Source organism: Otolemur garnettii, unplaced genomic scaffold (genome assembly GCF_000181295.1).
Source record: "Otolemur garnettii isolate 467f Iridium unplaced genomic scaffold, OtoGar3 scaffold00088, whole genome shotgun sequence".
NCBI classification, from domain to species: Eukaryota; Metazoa; Chordata; class Mammalia; order Primates; family Galagidae; genus Otolemur; species Otolemur garnettii.
This window is the reverse complement of record NW_003852483.1, coordinates 3737804-3759686: the sequence shown is the minus strand read 5'-3', so window position 1 is coordinate 3759686 and position 21883 is coordinate 3737804. Positions and strand designations below refer to the sequence as shown.

General features: G+C 38.2%; 1 protein-coding gene across 3 annotated transcripts in view; it reads left to right on the top strand.

The window, feature by feature from the left end:
• SPIN1 (spindlin 1) overlaps positions 1-21883 on the top strand; it is a 106605-nt gene that overhangs the window by 60598 nt on the left and 24124 nt on the right. For all 3 annotated transcript variants that reach the window (XM_023516248.1, XM_023516249.1, XM_003795022.3), the window contains one exon: positions 14676-14724. In XM_023516248.1, coding sequence (XP_023372016.1) covers positions 14676-14724 — 49 coding nt within the window. The remainder of the gene's footprint in view (positions 1-14675; positions 14725-21883) is intronic.

Sequence of the window (21883 nt, the reverse complement as noted above, 5' to 3'; positions counted from 1 at the left end):
TTGTGGCAGGTGCCTATAGTCCCAGCTACTTGGGAGGCTAAGGCAAGAGAATCACTTAAGCCCAAGAGTTGGAGGTTACTTAGAGCTGTGATGTTACAGCACTCTACTGAGGGTGACACTGTCTCAAAAAAACCAAAACCATCACCACCACCACTCCTTAGCAGTTTTTAGGGATTTTCCCCCATTAGTGTTTATGATTGAATTGTATTCTCTTTTGGATACATTAAAATTTGGTTTAATACTTCTTCAGGAGAAAAAAAAATCATACCTTTAGTGGATGAACAAACATTTTTACTGTAGCAGTAGGCTATTATTTTTAACTACCATGCCATGAATTCATAGGGAAGAGGTTCCAGTAGCTCAGGGAGGCACCTTGCCATTAAATGTGACAAAGCGTTGATTGACTTTTGAATTCATGGGAAATAGGTTCCAGCACCCTGTATCACTGTTACATGGGGTCTATTGGTTATCCTGTGTGCTATGCTGTACACCTATTATGCCATGAGCTCATGGGGGATAAATAGGTTCTTGCATCTAAAAACATGGGTCCACTGGTACTCCTGTGTGCTATGCTATATGCTTATTATGTCATGAATTCATAGGGATTGGGTTCCAGGAGCTCGGGCTCCTTTCCGTTGGTTCTCACAAAGTGGGCTTCTCTGGGTGGAGCAGGCTGGCGCTTCAGTTGAACCCCAGGTACCTTTGTCTTTGACTTCCTTCTTTTTCTGATCATTTTCTTTCACACATTTCAGGAAGCTATCTTGGCTCTTAGAATGCTTAATATACTCAATATGAACATCAGTCCTCTTGGCAAGAATCTTGCCCTTAACTTGTTTGTTTACATATTGCCCACAGCATGCTGGGTAACATCGTAGACTCTTCCAGTTTTGCCATGGTAACATCTGTGTGGCATGCCTTTTTGAACAGTACCTATTCCCTTGATGTCTGCAATATCACCTTTCTTGTAGATGTGCATATATGTGGCTAAAGGAGCAACTCTGTGTTTACTAAAAGGCCTAGGGAACATGTATTGGGTGCCTCTCCTTGTTCCCTTTGTGTTTGTCATTTTGGTGAATTACTGGAAGATGGCGTCTCTGGCCGAAAGCTGAATTGTATTCTTTTATGTGTATGTACCATGTTAGTTAATTCCCATGATTCTGGACATTTGGGTTGTTTTTCTTTTGCTGCTGATATTGGTAATAGCTGTAATGACTAGCTTTGTCCATATGTCTTGCTGTTGTGTAACTGGATACATTTCTGGAAGTAGAATTGTGTAGAATCTTAAAATCAGGTAATTTTGTGAGATATTACCAGATTCCTCACCAGGGACTGTTTATCATTTTGTATTTCTACCAGCAAGGTATACGAGTTTCTCTTTTGCCACAGTCTCGCTAGTGGCATATGTTGTCAAATATGTGGATTTTTATCTGTCTTATAGGTAGGAAGTGGTGTTTGGGTTTAGTTTTATGTGTAGGACAGAATACCTTGTCTTGTCAGGACCTATTTGGCCTTTCTTTTTCTGTTAGCACATCCATTTTTCCCCTTTTATAACCTTTTTTTATCTCAGAGTTACTGACATTTATTTCTGTGATATGGATTATTTATGTGCTTAAGCTTCTGTAATGTGGAATCAGTCTCTTGGAGACAGCCTTTCTTGAATCTGGTTTCTTCATCCTATCTATTTGGGTCTTTCAGCCTACATGACAGAAGTCATGCCTGGAACTTCTGCACGCCTCACTTGGATCTGTGCTTTCTTGGATCCTGTATATTTATGCTGCTTTTCTCTCTTTTTCCTGAAGGGTATTCTCCAATAACTTCCAAAGATGTATATGAAATGTAAATTTTAGTCTATATATGTATGAAAATGTCTGTATTCTCAATTGGTAATTTAGCCAAGTATGAAATTAAGGGTTAAGAATAATTTTCCCTCAACTTTGAGTTGTCATGCATTCTCTTTTTAGTCCAGTGTTGATGACAGAAGAATAAGTCTAATTTTTTTTTTTTTTTTTTTTTTTGGAGACAGAGCCTCAAGCTGTCTCTCTGGGTAGACTGCTGTGGCATCGTAGCTCGCAGCAACCTCCAGCTTCTGGCTTAAGTGATTCTCTTGTCTCAGCCTCCCAAGTAACTGGGACTACAGGTGCCCACCACAGTGCCCGGCTACTTTTTGGTTGTAGTTGTTATTGTTGTTTGGCAGGCCCAAGCTAGATTTGAACCAGCCAGCTCTGGTGTATGTGGTTGGCGCCTTAGCCACTTGAGCTACAGGCACTGAGCCTTTTAATTGATTTTGAAATAGTTTTAGATACATAAAGGAGTTGCAAAGATATTACCTCATTCTTTTTTAAAGGTTTTTGAAATAGACTTTTAGTTTTTACAGCAGTTTTAAGTTCACAGCAAAATGGAATAGAAAGTGGAAGAGTTCCCATATACCCCTATCCCTCATACATTTACACCTCCCATACTGTCAGCATCCCCCCATGGAGTGGTCCATTAGTCACAGTTGATGAACCCACATTGACACATCATCCAAAGTCCATAGTTTACTTTATGATACATTCTTGTTATGCCTTCCATGAGTTTTGACAAATGTATAATGACATGTATTCATCATTATAGTGAGTAAAGAATAGTTTCACTCCCCCTATCTCCTGTGTTGCCATTATTCATCTGTATCTCCTCTGATCTTTTATTGTCTCCCTAATTTTGCCTTTTCTTATATAGTTGAAATTATTACAGTATGAAGCCTTTTCAGATTGGATTCTTTCACTCGGCAATATGCACTTAAGTTTCTTTCATGTCTTCTTATGGCTTGATAGCTCATTTCTTTTTAGCAGAAAAAGTATTCCATTGTCTGGATATGCCAAATTTATCCATTCATCTACTGAAGAAACATCTTAGTTGCTTCCAAGTTTTGGCAATTATGAATAAAGCTGCTGTAAATATCTGTTTGCATGCTTTTATGTAGGCATGTTTTTACTTCATTTGGGTAAATACCAAGGGACACAGTTACTGGATTACATGGTAAGAATATGTTTACTTTCCAAGAAACTGCCAAACTATCTTTTAAAATGGCTGTGCCATTTTGCATTTCCATGAGCAATGAATGAGTGTTCCTTTTTGTTGTATATCCTTACTATTGATAGGATTTGGTGTTTGTCAGTGTTTTGAATTTGGGCCTTTCTAGTAAATGCGTAGTGGTATTTGGTGGTTGTTATCATTTGGAATTACCTCATGACACGTGATGTTGACATGATTGTGACACATGGTTCTTAAACATGTGTTGATCTAAAATCACCAGAAATACTGTCTTTTTATAAGCTTGTGTACTGTCTGTAATCTTGTTTGGTGTGAGGTGTCATCTGTTCAGATCTTTTGCCTATTTTTTAGTCATATTAATTTTCTTACTGAGTTTTAAGAGTTCTATGTATATTTTCAATAACAGTTTTTTAATTAAATATACATTTGCAAATATTTTCTCCTAGTCTGTGGGTTGCGTTCTCATTCTCTTGACATCATCTTTTGCAGAGTAAAAATTTTTAATTTCAATAAAATACAACTTATCAATTATTTCTTTCATGATTGTGCCTTTGGTGTTGCATCTAAAATGTCATTGTCACACCCTAGGTCATCTTGATTTGTTCCTGTGTTATCTTCTAGGTATTTTATAGTTTTGTGTTTTATGCTCAGGTAGGTTTATGATCCATTTTGAGTTAATTTTTATTTTATTTCGGGTTTTTTTTTTTTTGAGACAGAGTCTCACTATGTTGCCCTTGGTAGAGTGCTGTGGTATCACAGCTCACAGCAACCTCAAACTCTTGGGCTTAAGCTATTCTTTTGCCTCAGCCTCCCACGTAGTTGGGACTACAGGTGCCTGCCACAGTGGCTTGGCTATTTTTTTTTTTTTTTGTGGTTGTCATTGTTGTTTAGCTGGCTCAGGCTGGGTTCGAACCCACCAGCCCCAGTGTATATGGCTGGTGCCCTAACCACTGAGCTCTGGGCACCAAGCCTTTGACTTAATTTTTGTGACGTATACAAAGTCTGTGCCCTAGTTTTCTTTTTTTCTTGCATGTGGATGTCCAGTTGTTCCAGCACTATTTGTTGAAAATGTGTTTTTTTCCCCTCCATTGTATTGCCTTTTCTTTGTAATCAGAGATCAGTTGAATAGATTTGTGAAGGTCTGTTTCTGGGTTTTTTGTTTTATTCCACTGCTCTGCTTGTCTTTTCTTCCACCAGTACCACAGTTTAGCTTTATGTAAGTTTTAAAGTTCAGTAATATCAGCACTTTGACTTTGTTCTTCTCCTTCAGTATTGTGTTGGCTAATCAGGGTCTTTCACCTCTCCATATAAGCTTTAGAATCAGTTTGTTGATATCCATAAAATAACTTAGTGGGATTTTGAGTGCGATTCCTCCAATCTATAAATCAAGTGGGAAAGAACTGACATCTTGATAATATTGAGTCTTCCTATTCATGAACATGGAATGTCCCTTCATATATGTAGTTCTTTGATTTCTTTCATCTGAGTTTTATAGTTTTCCTTATGTAGGTCTATGGGAGCTATAGCTGTGTATAGTAAAGACCACTGTGTGTGTGTGTGTGTGTGTGTGTGTAACAGAGTCTCTGTACTCAGGCTAGAGTGCAGTGGTATCATCATAGATCACAGCAGCCTCAAACTCCTGGGCTCACATGAGCCTCCTGTTTCAGCCTCCCAAATAGCTGGTACTACAGGTGCCCACCACAACACCCAGCTAATTTTTGTAGTTTGTATTTTTTTTTCTTTCTTCTTTAGTAATTCTCTTGCCTTTTGCCTCCCAAATAGCTGGGATTACAGGCACCCACCACAACACCTGGCTTCTTCTTTTTTTTTTTTTTTTTTTTTAGAGATGGGGGTTCACTCCTGCTCATGCTGATCTCGAACCTCTGAGCTTAGGCAATCCACTCACCTCGGCATCCCACAGCACTAGGACTATAGGCATGAGCCACCACGCCCAGCCTAAGTTTTGTATTTTTAGTAGAAACAGGGTCTCACTCTTGCTGAGGCTAGTATCCTGAGCTCAATGGGTCCTCCTGCCTCAGCCTCCTAGAATGCTAGGATTATAGGCATGTGCCACTATGCTCAGCCTCCCTCTTTGGTTTTTCAGATTATTCATAATTTTTATATTCTATTTTTAGTTAGCTTGTCTAGAGATATATAAATTTTATTAATCTCTTTAAGGAACTAGCTTTTGGTTTTGTTGGTTTTGGTTTTGTGATTTTTCTGTATTTCTGGTTTTCAGTTTTATTAATTAAGTAACCTGTGCTTACTTTGGACTTGATTTGCTCTTCTTTTTCTTGTTCCCTAAGATGGATGTGTAGATTATTGATCTTATTCTTTCTAAGCATGCGTTCATTGCTACAAATTTTCTTCTAAACTGCTTTTGCTGTATCCTATGTTTTAGTAAATTTATTTTCATTTAGTTCAAAATATTTTTTAATTTCTTTTTGGACCTATGTGTTTAGAAGTGTATTATTTTATCACCAAGTATTTTGAGATTTTCTAGCTATCTTTTTATTTGTGGTTTCTAATTTGATTTCATTGTGTTATAAGGCCATACATTGTATGATTTCTATTCTTTTAAATTTATTAGAGTGTTTTATGGTTCATATTGTGGTTTGTCTTAGTGAGTTTTCCATGTGAGCTTGAGAAGAATTTGTATTCTGCTGTTGTTGGATGAATTTTGTAGTGTCAGTTATATCCAGCTGATTAACATACTATTGAGTTCAAGCATGCCCTTAATGATTTTTCTGCCTTCTGGGTCCATGCATTTCTGACAGAGGGATGTTAAAGTCTATAATACAGGCTAACCATCTCTAATCTAATATCCCAAATCCAAAATACTTCAAAATCTGAACCTTTTTGAGTACCATTATAGTATCACAACTGGGCAACGAAGATGACATTGACACTACAGAAAAAGTGCCTGTAGAAGACATAGTGAAAAATGTGTAAAGGACTTACTGAGCGATGTTAATTTATAACAGAACAAGAAATGATGACAGTTTATAAAATCAGAGAGAGACTTCTAAGATAAAAACCATAGTTAATAAAGCAGACAACTCTGAGGAAACTTTTAAAAAAGCCATCCAGGCGCACCTCTAGCACAGTGATTATGGTGCCAGCCACGTGCACTGAGGGTGGCAGGTTCGAGCCTGGCTCAGGTCAGCTAAACAGCAATGACAACTGCAACAAAAAAATAGCTGGGCATTGTGACAGGTGCCTGTAGTCCCAATTACTTGGGAGGCTAAGGTAAAGAGGATCACTTAAGCCCAAGAGTTTGAGGTTGCTGTGAGCTGTGATGCTACAGCACTCTACCGAGGGTGACATAGTGAGACTCTGTCTCAAAAAAAAAAGTCATTTAACAGAATGCCTTCTCCATCCCTAGAAGAACCACTTCCTGGTCTCTCAAATGCTTCTGATGTTTCTTCCAACCTATAAAAAAACTACAGTGTACCTTTTAATCAAAACACAGCATTGTAGGTGAAGACTGAGAGTGCTTTTGTTGTTATTGTTTAGCAGCTGTTGTAGGTATTCCAAGATGTCACTGTACTGTTTAGTTACTCTGAACACATTATTTTTTTACTGTACTAATGGTGTATTGCAGTTTTTTCTATTAAGAACTAATGTGTGAATAAAAATAAGAAAATGGTTGCCACCTGGAGCTCATAAATTCAGAGTCAGGAATGATGGTGATGTGAAACAACCACAGATGGTCTACTTGAGAGGCTGAAATTGTGACCCTTTTGCTTTCTAATGGTTCAGTGTACACAACCTTTGTTTCATGTACACAGTTTTAAAAAATATTATATAAAATTACTTTCAGGATATGTGTATAATGTTTATATGAAACAGAAAGGAATTTTGTGTTTAGACTTGAGTCCCATTCCTGGGATACCTCAGAAATTCATAACACTTCTGGTCCCAAACATTTTGGATAATGGGTACCCTAGTGGATTCAGTTCATCTTTTTCTCTGTAAGGTTCTGTCAGTTTTTAAGCACATATTTTAATACTGTCCTTGTTAGGCACATACACATTAATTAAGGCTTGTTATGTTTTCTTGGAGAGTTGACTAACGCCTTTATACTTGTGTAACACCTCAATTTATCCCTGATCTCTTCTCATCTCTTTTTCTTTTTCTTTCTTTTTTGAGACAGTCTCACTCAGTCGCGGTGTTATTACTCATAGCAATCACTTCAAACTCTGGGCTCAAGTGATTCTCTTGCCTTAGCCTCCAGAGTAGCTGGGATTATAGGTGCCTGCCACAACACTAGCTATTTTTACATACTGGGTCTCATTCTTGCTCTGGCTAATCTCGAGTGTGAGCTCAAGCGATCCACCTGCTAGGCCTCCCAGAGTGCTAGCATTACAGGTGTCCGCCTCCTACCCCCACCCCCCGGCTGAGTAGCTGGGACTACAGGCACCCACCACAAGGCCTGGTGGTTTTTTGTTGCTGTTGTCATTGTTGATGAACAGGACAGGGCTGGTCTTCTGGGCTTAAACCCGCCAGCCTCAGTGTATGTGGCTGGCACCCTACTCACTGAGCTATAGGTGCTGAGCCTGATAACTTTTCTTACTCTGAAGTCTGCTTTGTCTAACATTAATATAGCTTCCCATTTTCTTTTGATTATTGGTAGCATGCTTTTCTCCATCTTTTCTTCATTTACTGACTTTTAATCAATCTATCTTTACATTTAAAGTGAATTTCTTATCGGCAGTATAAAGTTGCATGTTGGTTTTTTTGATGCATTTTGACAATCTGCCTTTCAATTGATGTTTTTATTTTTTTTGAGACAAGATTTTACTCTTATTGCTGACTGGTGTGCAGTGGCAGTCATAGCACATTGTAGCCTCTAATTCCTGGGCTAAAGTGATCCTCCTGCCTCAACCTCCCAAGTAGCTAGGACTACAGGTTCATGCACACTTGGCCAATTTTTGCATTTTTTATAGAGATAGGGTCCCACTCTTGCTCAGGCTTGTCTCAGACTCCTATCCTCAGTGATCCTTCTGCCTTGGCCTCCCAAAGTGTTGGGATAACAGGCAGCCTACTTCGCCATTTATATGAGGGTCTTGAGCATTTAGGAATTTTCACTTTGGAGAAGATCTGAGGGGCTCCTCAAAGCAGTCCCCCAGGGATACTGAGGGATCACTATATTCCTATTTCTCCCTTTAGTCTGGTTATATCCTTGCTGTCATTCATTTCGTGTGTGTGTCTGTATGTATGTACATATAAGTGAAATGAATGATAGCAATAATATACACACATACAATCTTATAATTGAATACACTGTTGCTAATATTTTGAGCAAACTTGTCAGCTACATCAACTAAAAAAAGAGGGTTTTTTTTTTTTTTTTTGTATTGCCTTCATTTATTCCTTCTTCAGTGTTCTTTCTTTATGTTGATCTGAGATTCTGACCTATATGTTCTTCCTTTCTGAAGATCATCTTTTATCATTTCTTTTGAGGCAGGTCTGTTCGTGACAAGTTTCATCAATAGTTGTTTGTCTGAGAAAGTCCTTTTTTCTCCTTTCCTTTGAAGAGTAATTCTGCAGGATACAAAATTTTAGGTTGGTGGCTTTTATTTTTCTCAGCACTTTAAATGTTTCAGTCCAATCTCTTTGTGGTTGCATGATGTCTGAGAAAAAGTCTGATGTAATTCTTTGCTCTTTTGTGACAAGGTGTTTTTTTCTCTTGGCTTCTTTCATATATATAATTTTATATATATATATATTCCTTGATTTTCTGCAGTTTGTGATATACCTTGTCATAGTATTTTCTAGCATTCATTCTGCTTGGTGTTCTCTGAGCTTCTTGGATTTGTGGTTTGGTTTCATATTTACATATTTGGCTATTGCTTTAAATACTGCTGTCATATTTACATACTTAGCCATTGCTTTAAATACTGCTACTGTTTCTTTCTTTCTCCTTGTGCAGTAGAATCTCAGTAATTTGATTACCCAATGGATTGTAACTAACTGGTCAACATACAGAGATGGCCAATATAAGGAACTAGGCCTACTCTGATACATACATGTGGTTCATCTCTGGTTTATGTAAATGAGGTCAACTTGTGGTGGTGAATGTAGGGAAGAGAGGTGGTGAACTTTGGAGTTTCTGCTACATTTTCATAATGTGTAAGTTATGGCTTTTGCACTTGTCTCATAGTTCTTGAATATTCTGTTGTTGTTTTTTTCTATCTTTTTTCTCTTTTCAGTTTTGGATGTTATCTATTCACGTATCTACAAACTCAAAGGTTCTTTGGTCTGCTTGTTCCCGTGTAATGACCTTATGAAAGACATTCTTTGTTACATTGGGTTTTTTATATGCAGCATTTTTCTCTTCTTCCTTTCTTTATACTACTTGCATATCCTGTTCTTGCATATTGTCTACTTTATCCATTAGAGACCATAGCATACTAATCAGTTATATTAAGTCCCTCACCTGGTAATTCCACCATCCCTGCCACATCAGTCTAGTTCTGTCTCAGTCTAGCTGGGTGTCTTCAAACTGTGCTTTTTGTACGTATTTTAACACACATTGTCAGTTTCTTGAAAGGCACATATGATATGGGAGTGAAAGAACTAGATGTTTGGTGATACGGTGGTAAGATATGGGTAGGGGCAGTATTCCATAGTCTTGTGATTAGGTCTTGGTCTTTTGAACTGGTGCCACTAGACTGTGACCTTTACATATGCTTCTCAGTCCCTCTTCTACCCCTCAGCCTTCATGCAATAGGATGGCTTGACCATGTTCTCTAGTTCTTAGAAGTATAACTCTGGACAGGATGGTGCCTGCTTATTGGGTAGGGCACCGGCCACATAACAGCTAGGCTGGCAGGTTCGAACCCGGCCCGGACCAGCCAAACAACGACAACTGCAACAAAAAAATAGCTGGGTATTGTGGCGGGCACCTAGAGTCCCCGCTACTTGGGAGGCTGAGGCAAAAGAATTGCTTAAGCCCAAGAGTTTGAGGTTGCTGTGAGCTGTGACACCATGGTACTCTACCAAGAGCAACATAGTGAGACTCTGTCTCCAAAAAAACAAAAATAAAAAATCAGGATAGTGTGGAGGCCCTCTTAAGAGTAGCATCACCCATGGTGTCCCCCCACCCTAGAGTTTTTAACTGTCAGAATTGTCTACACTGACGGTTTAGCAATGTCAATTACAAATTTAGGTTTTTGTCATGGTACTGGCTCCTTGGAGGTTTCTGATCCAGTGAATTGTGATTTTCTACCCACTGGCCTCCAATTTTGGGGGTGGTGGTTTCACCTGTGACCTTAATTCTTTGACCAATCTAAGAAGACTTGTTGATTTTTTTTGTTTGTTTTTTGGGTTTGTACAGGACTGATGTATTTGTTATGGACAAATGCTTAACTTCCATACTTTTTACATACCAGACCAGACAAAATTAAAGGATTATTTGATTACAAATGGTTTAACCTTTTGGCTGATGAAAAGAAGATTCTTTCTTTTTCTAAACTTGAAAGCCAACACTACAAGAACAAATAATGTTTAGCATTTGAGGCACCCTTTCCTGGAAGCCAGCACTGAGTATATCCAGTGTGGGTTATTTATGTGTTGGGGAGTGGGAAAGGGATCTTGACTTGTGGTGCATTCTATTAGGCCTGAATGAATTCTTTAATTTCTCCTTTTTTCATTTCTTACTTCCTTTATCCTTGTCTCCATGAAGTCCAGGGATGCTGCAGATAGATTTGCTTCTGATGCCAGTCTTTGTCTTGTCTTCTCTATTTTAGGCTATCACATTCTTAAGTTATTACCTACTAGCTGTTGTCAGACTTCTGTCTGTGTCTCAGTGCTTCTGAATGTACTGGGTGAAATGGGCAAAATGGCTCTCTCAGCACTCAGGCCCCTGGCTGACCATCTTTATTTCTAAACTAGAATGATAAATCTTTCATTTAGACCAGTTGGCATGTATCAGTGTTGTTTAGTTAGCTTTTAAAAACTGTAACATGGTATTAATACAGAAATTTGTATTAAAAAAATATACAACTTAATATAAGGCCAAGGAGAGGGAACTTTGCAGGTAACCTAAATGTCTTCCTGTGTCCTCTTCTCAATCTGTGCTTCCTTCTTCACCCAGAGGACCCACTGTTCTAACTTTATGGCAAGAAGTTCCTTTTTGTCCAGGGGTGGTGGCTTATAACTGTAATCCCAGCACTCTCGGGGGCCAAGGTGGGAGGATCGCTTGAGGTCAGGAGTTCAAGACCAGCCTAAGCAAGAGTAAGACCCTGTCTCTACAAAAAATAGAAAATTTAGTCAGGTGTGGTGGGCACCTGTAGTGCCAAATGACAGGGAGGCTGAGGTAGGATGATTGTTTGAGAGCAGGAGTTAGAGGGTGTACAGAGCTGTGTTGAAACCACAGCACTCTAGCCAGGGCAACCGAGTAAGACTTATGTCTCCCCCCCCACCAAAAAAAATTCCTTTTTTAATCTTTATACTTTTCTCATTTAAACACGCATTCCTGATGAATATAATAAGTACTGCTGTTGATGCATCCCACAGATTTTGATACATTATGTTTTCATTTTTATTCTATTTAAGATAATTTGATATTTTCATAGTGATTTTGTCTTCAAACTGTGGTTTTAGAAGACTTAATTTTCAAATACTTGGAAATTACTCAGATAGCTTTTTAGTTTTATCTCCAGTTTAATTCTAATGTGAGAATATTAGAGATATACTGTGTATGATTTCAATTTGTTGTAAGTGTATTGAGATTCAACAATATGGTATATCTGAGTGAATGTTTCCATGTGAACTTGGGCAAAATGTGTATTTTCAACATTAGTGGTTTAGTGTTCTGTTAAGTGTCAACTAAGTAATGCTAGTTGTAATGCTAGCTGTCCATCATGTTCGGGTCTTTTTCCTTTTTGATTCTTTACCCACTTGTATCAGTTGCTGAGAGAAGAGAGTTGCATAATTAAGTACAATTATGGATATGTCTGTCTTTGATTCTATCAGTTTTTATTTCTTGTATTTCAGTACTCTGTAATTGGGCTCATGTATTAGAGATTATTATGTTGTATTGATTAATTGATCCTTTTATTATTTTGAAATGTCCTTTTGATCTGTGGTAATATTCTGAAGTTCATTTGTCTGACAACAATAATTGCCTATTTACAGATTCAATAGGTACAGTTGAGCTATTTTCAATTATTGTAATTATCAATAATTGAAATTATAGTGTGTTGTAGCTGAAAGTTATTTTTGTTAGATAATAAAATTCTGTCAGTAGGTTGGTTTGCTTATTTTGTAGCACTTGAAAGATTTATTTCTCTGTTTTCTGGCTTACTGTGTTTCTGACAATAATTCTGGAGCCAGTTTTTATTTTTGTTTCTCTGTATTTATTGTCTTTTGTTCCTTAGCTCATTATCATTGTTGTTATCATTATTATTATTATTATTTGAGACAGAGTCTCGCTTAATTTTGCCCTTGGTAGAATGCTGTGGTGTCATAGCTCACAGCAACCTCAAACTCCTGGGCTTAAGCCATTCTCTTGCCTCAGCCTCCCAAGTAGCTGGGGTCACAGGCACCCACCACAACTCCTGGCTATTTTTTGTTGCAGTTGTCGTTGTTTAGCTGGCCTGGGCTGGCTTTGAAACTGCCACCCTCAGTGTATGTGGCTGGTGCCACAGGCACCCTAGCTGTTTTTAAAATATTCTCTTTGTTTTTTTAAATGTTTTGTTTTGCGTATGCTCGCTCTCCCTCTCTCTCTCTCTCTCTCTCTCTCTCTCTCTCTCTCTTTTTGGAGACAGCATACTCCCATAGCCCCAGTAGAGTGCAGTAGCTTCATCATAGCTCACGCATACTACAACCTCAAACTCTTGGGCTCAGGAAGTCTGCCTCAGTCTCAAGAGTAGCTAGGTCTGCAGGCCTCTGCTACCATGCCCAGCTAATGTTTCTATTTTTTTTGTAGAGACAGGGCCTCAGTGTTGCTTAGGCTGGTCTCAAACTCCTGACCTCAAGCTGTCCTCCCACCTTAGCCTCTCAGAGTGCTGGTAGTAGAGGTGTGAGCCAACTTCAGCTGTTTTTTAAAATTCTCTTTATTGGTGGTTTTTAGAAATTTCATTAGAAAATGCTCTGGTTTCCTTTGATTTTGAGCTTGTTGGCTTTGTGTTTGTGTGCTTTTTATCACATCTGGACAACTTTCCGCTATTATTTTTTCCCCCACCTTCTTCATTCTTTCTTGGAGTCTTGTTTCCTATATGTTAGGCTATTTGATAATTGTCCCACAGATCACTGATGCAGTGTGTCAGTGCAGTTTTAATTTCAGATCACTTTTTCACTATGTTTGTTTCCTTTATACTTTCCTTTATTTATATATATATATATATATATATATATATATTTGAGACAGAACTCCAAGCTATCACCCTGAGTAGAGTGCTGTGGTGTCACAGCTCAGGGCAAACTCCAACTCCTGGGCTTAAGCGATTCTCTTGCCTCTGCCTCCCAAGTAGCTGGGATACAGACCCTGCCACAGCACCCGGCTATTTTTTGGTGGTTGTTGTCATTGTTGTTTGGCAGGCCCAGGCTGGATTCGAACCCGCCAGCTCTAGTGTATGTGGTTGGCGCCTTAGCCGCTTGAGCTACAGGCGCCATCCTTCTTTAAATATTTGAACATATTTATTAAAGTTGTCTTGATAAAAGCTGTCTTTTCTGCTGTTTAAGCTTTATTTCATCTATAGCCCACTTGGTTGTGGGGTTACAATGTGCTACTTATCTTCATGTCTAATAATTTTTGATGGGGTGTTAGACACTTGAAATGGGTTGTTGAGCATTGGAATTTTGTTGATGTTCTTTAAAGAGTTCTGAAATCAGTTTTGGCAAACAAGCGTTATGGCAGGATTTATAGTAGCTTTTGTTCCAGTCTCAGACTTCTAGTAAGGACCACCTTTTGCCATTGTTATTGCTTGCCCCAAGTGTTTGAGAGTAGGCTGATGGAATCTGAACAACTTTATCCCCTTTGTAATTTCTCAGAATTGTTTATGTGAAGATTTAAGACTCCCTTACCCTACTTACAGACTTGAAGTTCCTCTCCTGAGCAGATGGCTCCTTGCCCACACTTGGTTCCATAAATTCCAGCCATCTAACCCTCTCCAGACTGACTTGCAAATTGACGAAAGCACTGTGTCCATCTTGGTTTTCATATACCATTGTCCAAACACTATTTCCAGGAATGAAGTCTGGGTCCATTCAGGGCTCTCCAGTTGCTTTTCTGCTCCCAGGTCCCATAGATGTGTATTTCCTCTCAGTGTCTGAAACCAAGTGTTTCATATATTTTGTCCTGTTTGCTAGTTGTTCATAACAAGAAGGCAGTTCTATACCATTTATACTTTATCCTGATTTTTTTTGTTGCAGTTTTTATCCATATGATTCTAGTTTTGTGCTTCTATGGCTGATTGGTATTGATTCTGCTATTTTGTCTTTTTCATAGAATCCTTTCTATGTATCTCCTCCTTAAAAGTTAAGTAAACAAATGACTTTCTTACATGTTAGCTGTTAATGAATTATTTTCTTTTCATACTCTATTTAGCAATTTTTCAGAAGTTAACTTGTTACTGAGTAAAAGTTATTTTAATATCCAGTGTTGATTGACTGTATACTCACCTTTCTTTTAGGCCATGCTGGAGTATCTGCAAACATGATGAAGAAGAGGACATCCCACAAGTAAGCAATTCTGAAACTTGTTTTTAGATAGTATGTTGTGAACTTTTGTTAACTAGTATCAAGGGCCCCTTCCCCTGTGAGTAAAAGGTTCTTAGCTTGCAGGACATTGCCTACCCTGGCATTGATATACATTGAAAAATTGTGTGGGGTCATCTTGTCCATTTCCTTCTCCTTGGCCTGGCTGAAGTGTGCTAGATCTATCCTTCATCCTGTGAAAGACTTGGGCTTTATGATTTTTCCATCCAGCTGGCCCAATGGAAGAAAAGATTCAGTGTGGCAGGTATGGGGTGAACCTCTCCAACTTCTTTCTTTGGAAAGGCTGCCAGATCCTGATGTGTAGGCTTCCTCTCCTGGTCTTGTTTTCAATGAAGGAAAAGCTTGTGATTTTAAGGAAAGCATGTTCATGTTAAAAGATAGTTAAATAACCATGTATTCAAAGTGACAAATGTGTTCTTGATTCTAAATTCTATAGGTGCCAGAGTATAGAAGCTACTTTTTCCTCCAAGAAATCTTTTTTGTATGAGTGTGTGACATCCTTACATTCAGAAAAAGCAATTGAGATATTACGTTAAATTATAATATCCACTTTTACTTGACCATATTTAATAATTTCACAAATACCCACTCTGTATGGGTGACCACTACTAAATCCTGGAAATGTTGCTCTAACAATCCATTTTAATTATTCTTCATTAGACTCTTTATCATTATTAAACATGTCAGAGACACTTGTTGACTTATAGACACTTGGTGCTATATGAGCTACTCTTTATAGCAGTTATTTTCAGATTATTCATATTGAAAGCTTATGCCCGTAGTAACCACACTGTAGTAGCTGAAGAGGGTGAGAAGGCTCTTGGGTGGGGAGAAAGATGTGGATAGATGGCAGGTAGCGACTGAACCAAACATGTCTCCCATTCAAATGAATACTTGATACAAAATGTGAATATTTGTAATATTTGTAATACTCAACTTGACAAATACAAAGGTTACATAAGTATGTTCTTGTTTTCTTGAGGTTTAATAAAGTGTTTTTCAGCTTTCATGGTTTTGCTATGTCCGGTGATGTGATTATTTGTTGTTATTCTCTACTCACTGTTATATTACCAAAAATGGGAAATCTTTTCTTGCCACAAGTAGAGCAATAACAATAAGAATAGAAATAAAAGCCATAAATATTAGATAATGTTAAAAACTTAAGTACAGTAGGTTAAAAAGGCAAGGTAAATATCAACTTTGTAACACTGAAACAGTTCATTTGAAATCTTTTGTCAGTTAAGTTAAAAGGCTTTGAGAATGTTAACGGGTATTCTGTTTTAATCATTTTTACATATTTTCAAATCATAATCTGTGATTAATAGTTCATTTACTTAGGATCTTAGACATTCATAGGTTTGAGCCCTTTAGTGTGTTAATGCATTTTTTTGCAAGGAAGAGTCCATGTTCCTCATCTTAAGCAGATAATGTTCATTAACTCAGGGATTTGATTCCCTAAATCATAATAAACAACTACCTATTAAGAGATTTTCAAGTTCGTATGTGTCCCTTTAAGACAGGGAGCTGTTGAAATGAACAGAAAAGTTGTCAACCTTTATTTCTTATTTTTCCTATTCTCATTGTACATCTGAAGATGGGTAGGTGAAAGAAAAAAGACTAAAACAAATTACCGCATTCACAAAGGATGATTATGAATGCCTTTCATTATGGAATGAACAACAAGGACTGCACAAAGATTTGAAGAAGCTGCCTGATAGAGAGGCACGCTTAGTGGGTGCTAGACTTTGGGCTAGGAGGCTGATTAACTGTATCTCTGCTCTGGGGCCGCAATGTGTCTGCAATCAGCTTAATTCCTACCTGAAGTAAGTAAGTAAGGTATTGGACTAGAACAATGAGGTTTTCAACCTTTCAGTATAGATTCCTTCCTACAAATGAATTTTTATGGAAACCAGATATTTAAAAAAAAAAAAGAGCCCCCCCCCCCCTTGTTGCCTTCATTGTAATTTGAGGAGGTTACAGGAAGGAGTAAAGGGCTCCCCCAGCACTTGCTATGTGTGGTCACCAGGCTCTGCATTGGTGGACATTGGTGCTCTGTGACAGTGGTCATGCCGCATCCCTCATCAGTACAGGAGGGCTGAGGAAGAACCTCATGTGCAATTGTCTCTGGGTACTTAAAATAAAAATCACAGAATTGCATTCAGAGTGCAATAGCACCTCTCCCTATAAGGTGTCAGTCAGGGGTTTAGAGAGTATGATCTGGAGTACTGAAATGACACAGGAAACATTATGCAGCTGGGGTTTTTTTTGTTTTGTTTTTTTTAAAACAAGAAACAACAGCTTCCTGTGGGCTATACACATCTTGCTGTGTTTTGCAGACAAGTGGATAAAATTTTCTGGGATTTTTCATGAAGTTTTTTGGACAATGCTTTTACATGAGAAGTACATTTTGAAGGAAAAATATTATTGGAGGAAATCTAAGATGAACTTAATTGAAGTGGTTGTTATTTTAGTTGTCAGATGTAAATCCTCTTCCCCCAATCTGAGTAGGAGATCGCTTTGCATTTCTAGGTACTGTTGGGAAGGGTGATGGACTTTCAAATATGTTTTACTGACTCAGTTTAGAAAGTAGACCAGGAGCAACTAAACACTAGAGGTATTTCCAGTGATTTTTCTTCCTTTTTATGAGACACAAATAATAATCACTGACAAAGAATATCATTGTAAGGCTGGCATGGTGGCTCATGCCTGTAAGCCTAGCACTTTGGGAGGCTGAGGCTGGTGGATTTCTTGAGCTTAGGAGTTGGAGACCTGCCTGAGCAAGAGTGAGACCCCGTCTCTAAAAACAGCTGGGTGGGCACTTGTAGTCCCAACTGCTCAAAAAGCTGAGGCAAAAGAACCACTTGAGCCCTAGAGTTTGAGGTTACTGTGAGCTATTATCGAGGGCAACGAAATAAGACACTGTCTCAGAAAAAAAAAAGTCATCATACTTATCGTGTCCCTGATATGGCCTCATGTAGTTTTCATGGTAACCCTATAACACAGGATTTGTGATCCCTTATTACAGATGTGGAAACTCATGCATCTTGTCCACGGCCATACAACTAATGTGAGTGAATGAGCTAGGACTCAGAAGGACAGACTAATTCTGGAGCCTGTTAATAACTACCGCAGCCTATTTACTGTTTCATTGTCGCATCTCAAAAATGGGTTATTTCACAAAGACTGATATCTCTTGTGCAGGTGTCTACATGCACCATGGTACTGACAGTCTTCAGTTGGTCAGAACGTCACATGCTTTTTAATCACTTTGCAGAAACTTTTCATTCATACCATTGAAGTCCTTCACCTAGCATTTTGGAAGTCCTTCAGCTGTTTGTCTGTTTGCCACAGATGTCTGTGGTGTTTGGAGTGTATGTGGGAAACCTACTTTTTACCCCCTCCATCATCCTGTTTTTATGTTGTCACTTTAAGCTAGAAAATGATAATATTTCACATAAAGAATTTTTATTTAATGACAGTTACCAGCAAAGCAGTTTTTTCACTCTCTACTGCTGTTTTTAATTTTGCAAAAAGACAGTTATTTTGATTTAACCAATTTTTTCTTCTAAGATCTGCTGACACGTAGAGTAAGGGAGTTGCTTTTTTAACAATACCAAAGAGACTAGGAAGAATGTCAGTAATTAATCCATACAACCAAGCACATAGGTGTGTGATAGGCATTTACTGGCTCATAGTGGAAAATTTAATTTTGTATGATGTCTTTAAATATTGGCTACCAAAAAGAGATATTTAAATGCTGATTAGGAATAGTATTTAATTCAGACCACTAAGGGAATCTTGGTGAAAAGACAAATTTTTCAACACAGGATTTCTTTTCTTGATGACAGAATAATTAGAATGTACTCTTAGAACTTACTTTAAAATGTTAAGCAGAGTACACGAATGTCACCTACAATCTTGGTTTACCTTTTTGGAAACATGAGCACATAGAAATTAGTGTTTGTTCTTAATCAGTACTCTGTCTACGATGTGCTGGGTCCACAAGTAGGCAGCAGCAGCAGCACTTGATCACTTGGGAACTTGTGAGTAATTCATTGGTCCCTCTAGCAGGGGTGTACAATGTTTTGGCTTCTCTGGGCCACATTGGAAACAGAGTTGTCTCGGACCATACATTTAATACACAAACACTAATGAGAACTGATGAGCAAAGAAAAGGTCCATGCATAATTTTCGTGATATGTTCCACCACAAATAAGCAAACAGTTCTCACGTAATGCACACATGGTGGGCTGCAGGTTGCCCACTCCTCCAACAGGGTGCTGAATTTAAGTGCCTTGCCTCCAAGGTAATCTCACATGTTTTCTGGGTGATGCAAATGCATGTTAAGGTTTGAGAAGCACTGGTCTAAACCATTATTGAAGGTGTTACCTTAAACGGATTGGAGAACTAAACCAGATTGTGATTGGAAATCGGTACACAAACTTAACAGCAATGAAAAGGTGATTGCAGTATTGTGTAATGAGTAACCATTTACTGGCATTTAAACTCCAAGAAGTGTTCTAATCTATTATACAGGTATCTTTTCGTTGCTAATTGTCATCCATATCATCCATACCTTTTTATTATTTTATTCTTTGCTCAACTATTGCTTTCAAGAAGTAGCTTCTGGAGATTTAAAAAAAACAAGGAAAGAGATGTATAATTTTAGCTTTCCCTTTTCTGTTTCAGTTATGTTAGTTATGATGCAATGTAGCTTTTCATTAATATCTGGCTGTTATTTAAGGTATCCCCTAGGTTGAATGTGTCTTGGTATGTATTTTACAATGTTACTCTTTCTGAAGGGGATGTCATTAACTGATTATTGATAGTTCAAAATATTTTAGATTTATCTCCAAGAAAATATAAGAAATTGAAGGGCTTTTAAAAATACATATGTACAGAGAACTTTTAAATAAAAAATCTCTATATTCAAAGAGATCTAATTTAAAATCAAAGTTATTTTCAGTTGGGTTTTTGGTTTGGTTGGTTGGTTGTGTTGTTTGTTTTGGTTTTGAGACAGATTCTATTTTGGCACACTGGGAAGAGTACCATGGCATCAGAACTCACAGCAACCTCAAACTCTTGGGCTCAAGCGATCACCTTGTCTTAGACTCTCAAATAGCGGGGATTCTAAGGTGCTTGCCACACAATGCCTCATTATTTTTTCTGTTTTTAGTAGAGCTGGGGTCTCTTGCTCAGGCTGGTCTTAGACAATTGAGCTCAAACAGTCCATCTACCTCGGCCTCCCAGAGGGCTAGGATTATAGGCATGAGCCAACCGTCCAGCCAGAGTTATTTTATTTATTTTTATTTTATTTTGAGGCAGAGTCTTAATGTCATCCTCGGTAGAGTGCCTTGGCGTCACAGCAACCTCAAACTTTTGGGCTTAAGCAATTCTTTTGCCTCAACCTCCCAAGTAGTGGGACTATAGGCGCCTGCCACAACACCTTGGTTTTTTTTGTTGTTGTTGTTGCAGTTGTCTTTGTTGTTTAGCTGGCCTGGGCTGGGTTTGAACCTGCCAGCCTGGGTGTATGTGGCCGGCAGCATGAGCACTGTGCTACAGGCGCCAAGCCAGTTATTTTAGTTTATTAATCACGCTTCTCCATTTGTGATGTTCTTAGATTGAATGATTCAGATAGATATGACCAAAGGTAGTTTTAATTTTACACCTTTTTAAATGATTTGACATATTCCTAATAGTTTGCTTTTATATATACAATTTTAGCTTGTATAATCATGCTTTATTTGTTCAAGTTTTTCTTGATTTAAAAGTCTTAAGTAGGCAGGGCATGGTGGCTCATGCCTGTAATTCTAGCACTCTGGGAGGCCAAGGCAAGTGGATTGCCTGAGCTCGTGGGTTTGAGACCAGCCTGAGCCAGAGCAAGACCTGGTCTCTTAAAAAAAATAGCGCAGCATTGTGGCAGGCGCCTCCTAGCTACTTGGGAGACTGAGACAAGAGAATCGCTTGAGCCCAGGTGTTTTGAGGTTGCCATGAGCTATGACACTACAGCACTTTACTAAGGATTACAAAGTGAGACTGTCTCAAAAATAATTTTAATTAGAAAATAGAAATTAAAATTTCTTTTAAGAACTTGTTCACTGTATAATTATTTTTTTTTTTTTTTTGGCTGAGACCCGGTTTGTAACCCACCACCTCCACCTCCGGTATATGGGACCAGCACCCTGTTCCTTTGAGCCATAGGCACCACCCATAATTAATTTTTTATTGTGGGAAAATTTAAATGTATAGTACAAAAATATAAAGTAGTTTATAATAAATTTTGCATCCCTTGCCCAATTTCAACAATTATTGACATTTTGCCAAATATTAGATATGCTTTTTTTTTTTTTTTTTAAGAGACTGTTTTTTTTTTTTTTTTTTAAGAGACCGAATCTTACCCTGTCGCCCTCAATAGTGTCATGGCATTACAGCTAACCTCCAGCTCTTGGACTTAGGTGATTCTCTTATTTTAGTCTCCCAAGTAGATGGGACGACAGGTGCCTACCACAATGCACGGCTATTTTTTTATTGCAATTTGGTCAGGGCCTGGTTCGAACCTGCTACCCTCAGTATATGGGGCCAGTGCCCTACTCACTGAGCCACAGGCGCCACCCTTTGTAACCTGTCTTCAAGGTGTGGATACTAGTTGGAAGAACTCAAATAAATTTATTAACAACTTAACATATTTCTCTTCTCTAAATATTGAGTATGGTCTAATTTTTTGTAAACACTGTGTCTTACAAACTTGGCTGAGCAGCTTGTGTATTCAAGGCTCAGTAATCAGAAAGCTTGACTCCTCATTTTTAAAAATAGTATATTCTAATTAATCATTTTAATTTTCAGCATTTATTGGAAAAGCTATCTTTGCTTCCTTTGCCTTTTCAACCAAATTAAGTTATTCATTGAATAAATTGGACAGGAAGTGGTCTTTATAACACATACTCTTTATTTAGTTCTTTTTTTTTTTGAGACAGAGCCTCAAGCTGTCCCCCTGGGTAGAGTGCCGTGGCATTACAGCTCACAGCAACCTCCAACTCCTGGGATCAAGCGAGTCTCCTGCCTCCGCCTCCCAAGTAGCTGGGACCACAGGTGCCCGCTGCAACGCCCGGCTATTTTTTGGTTG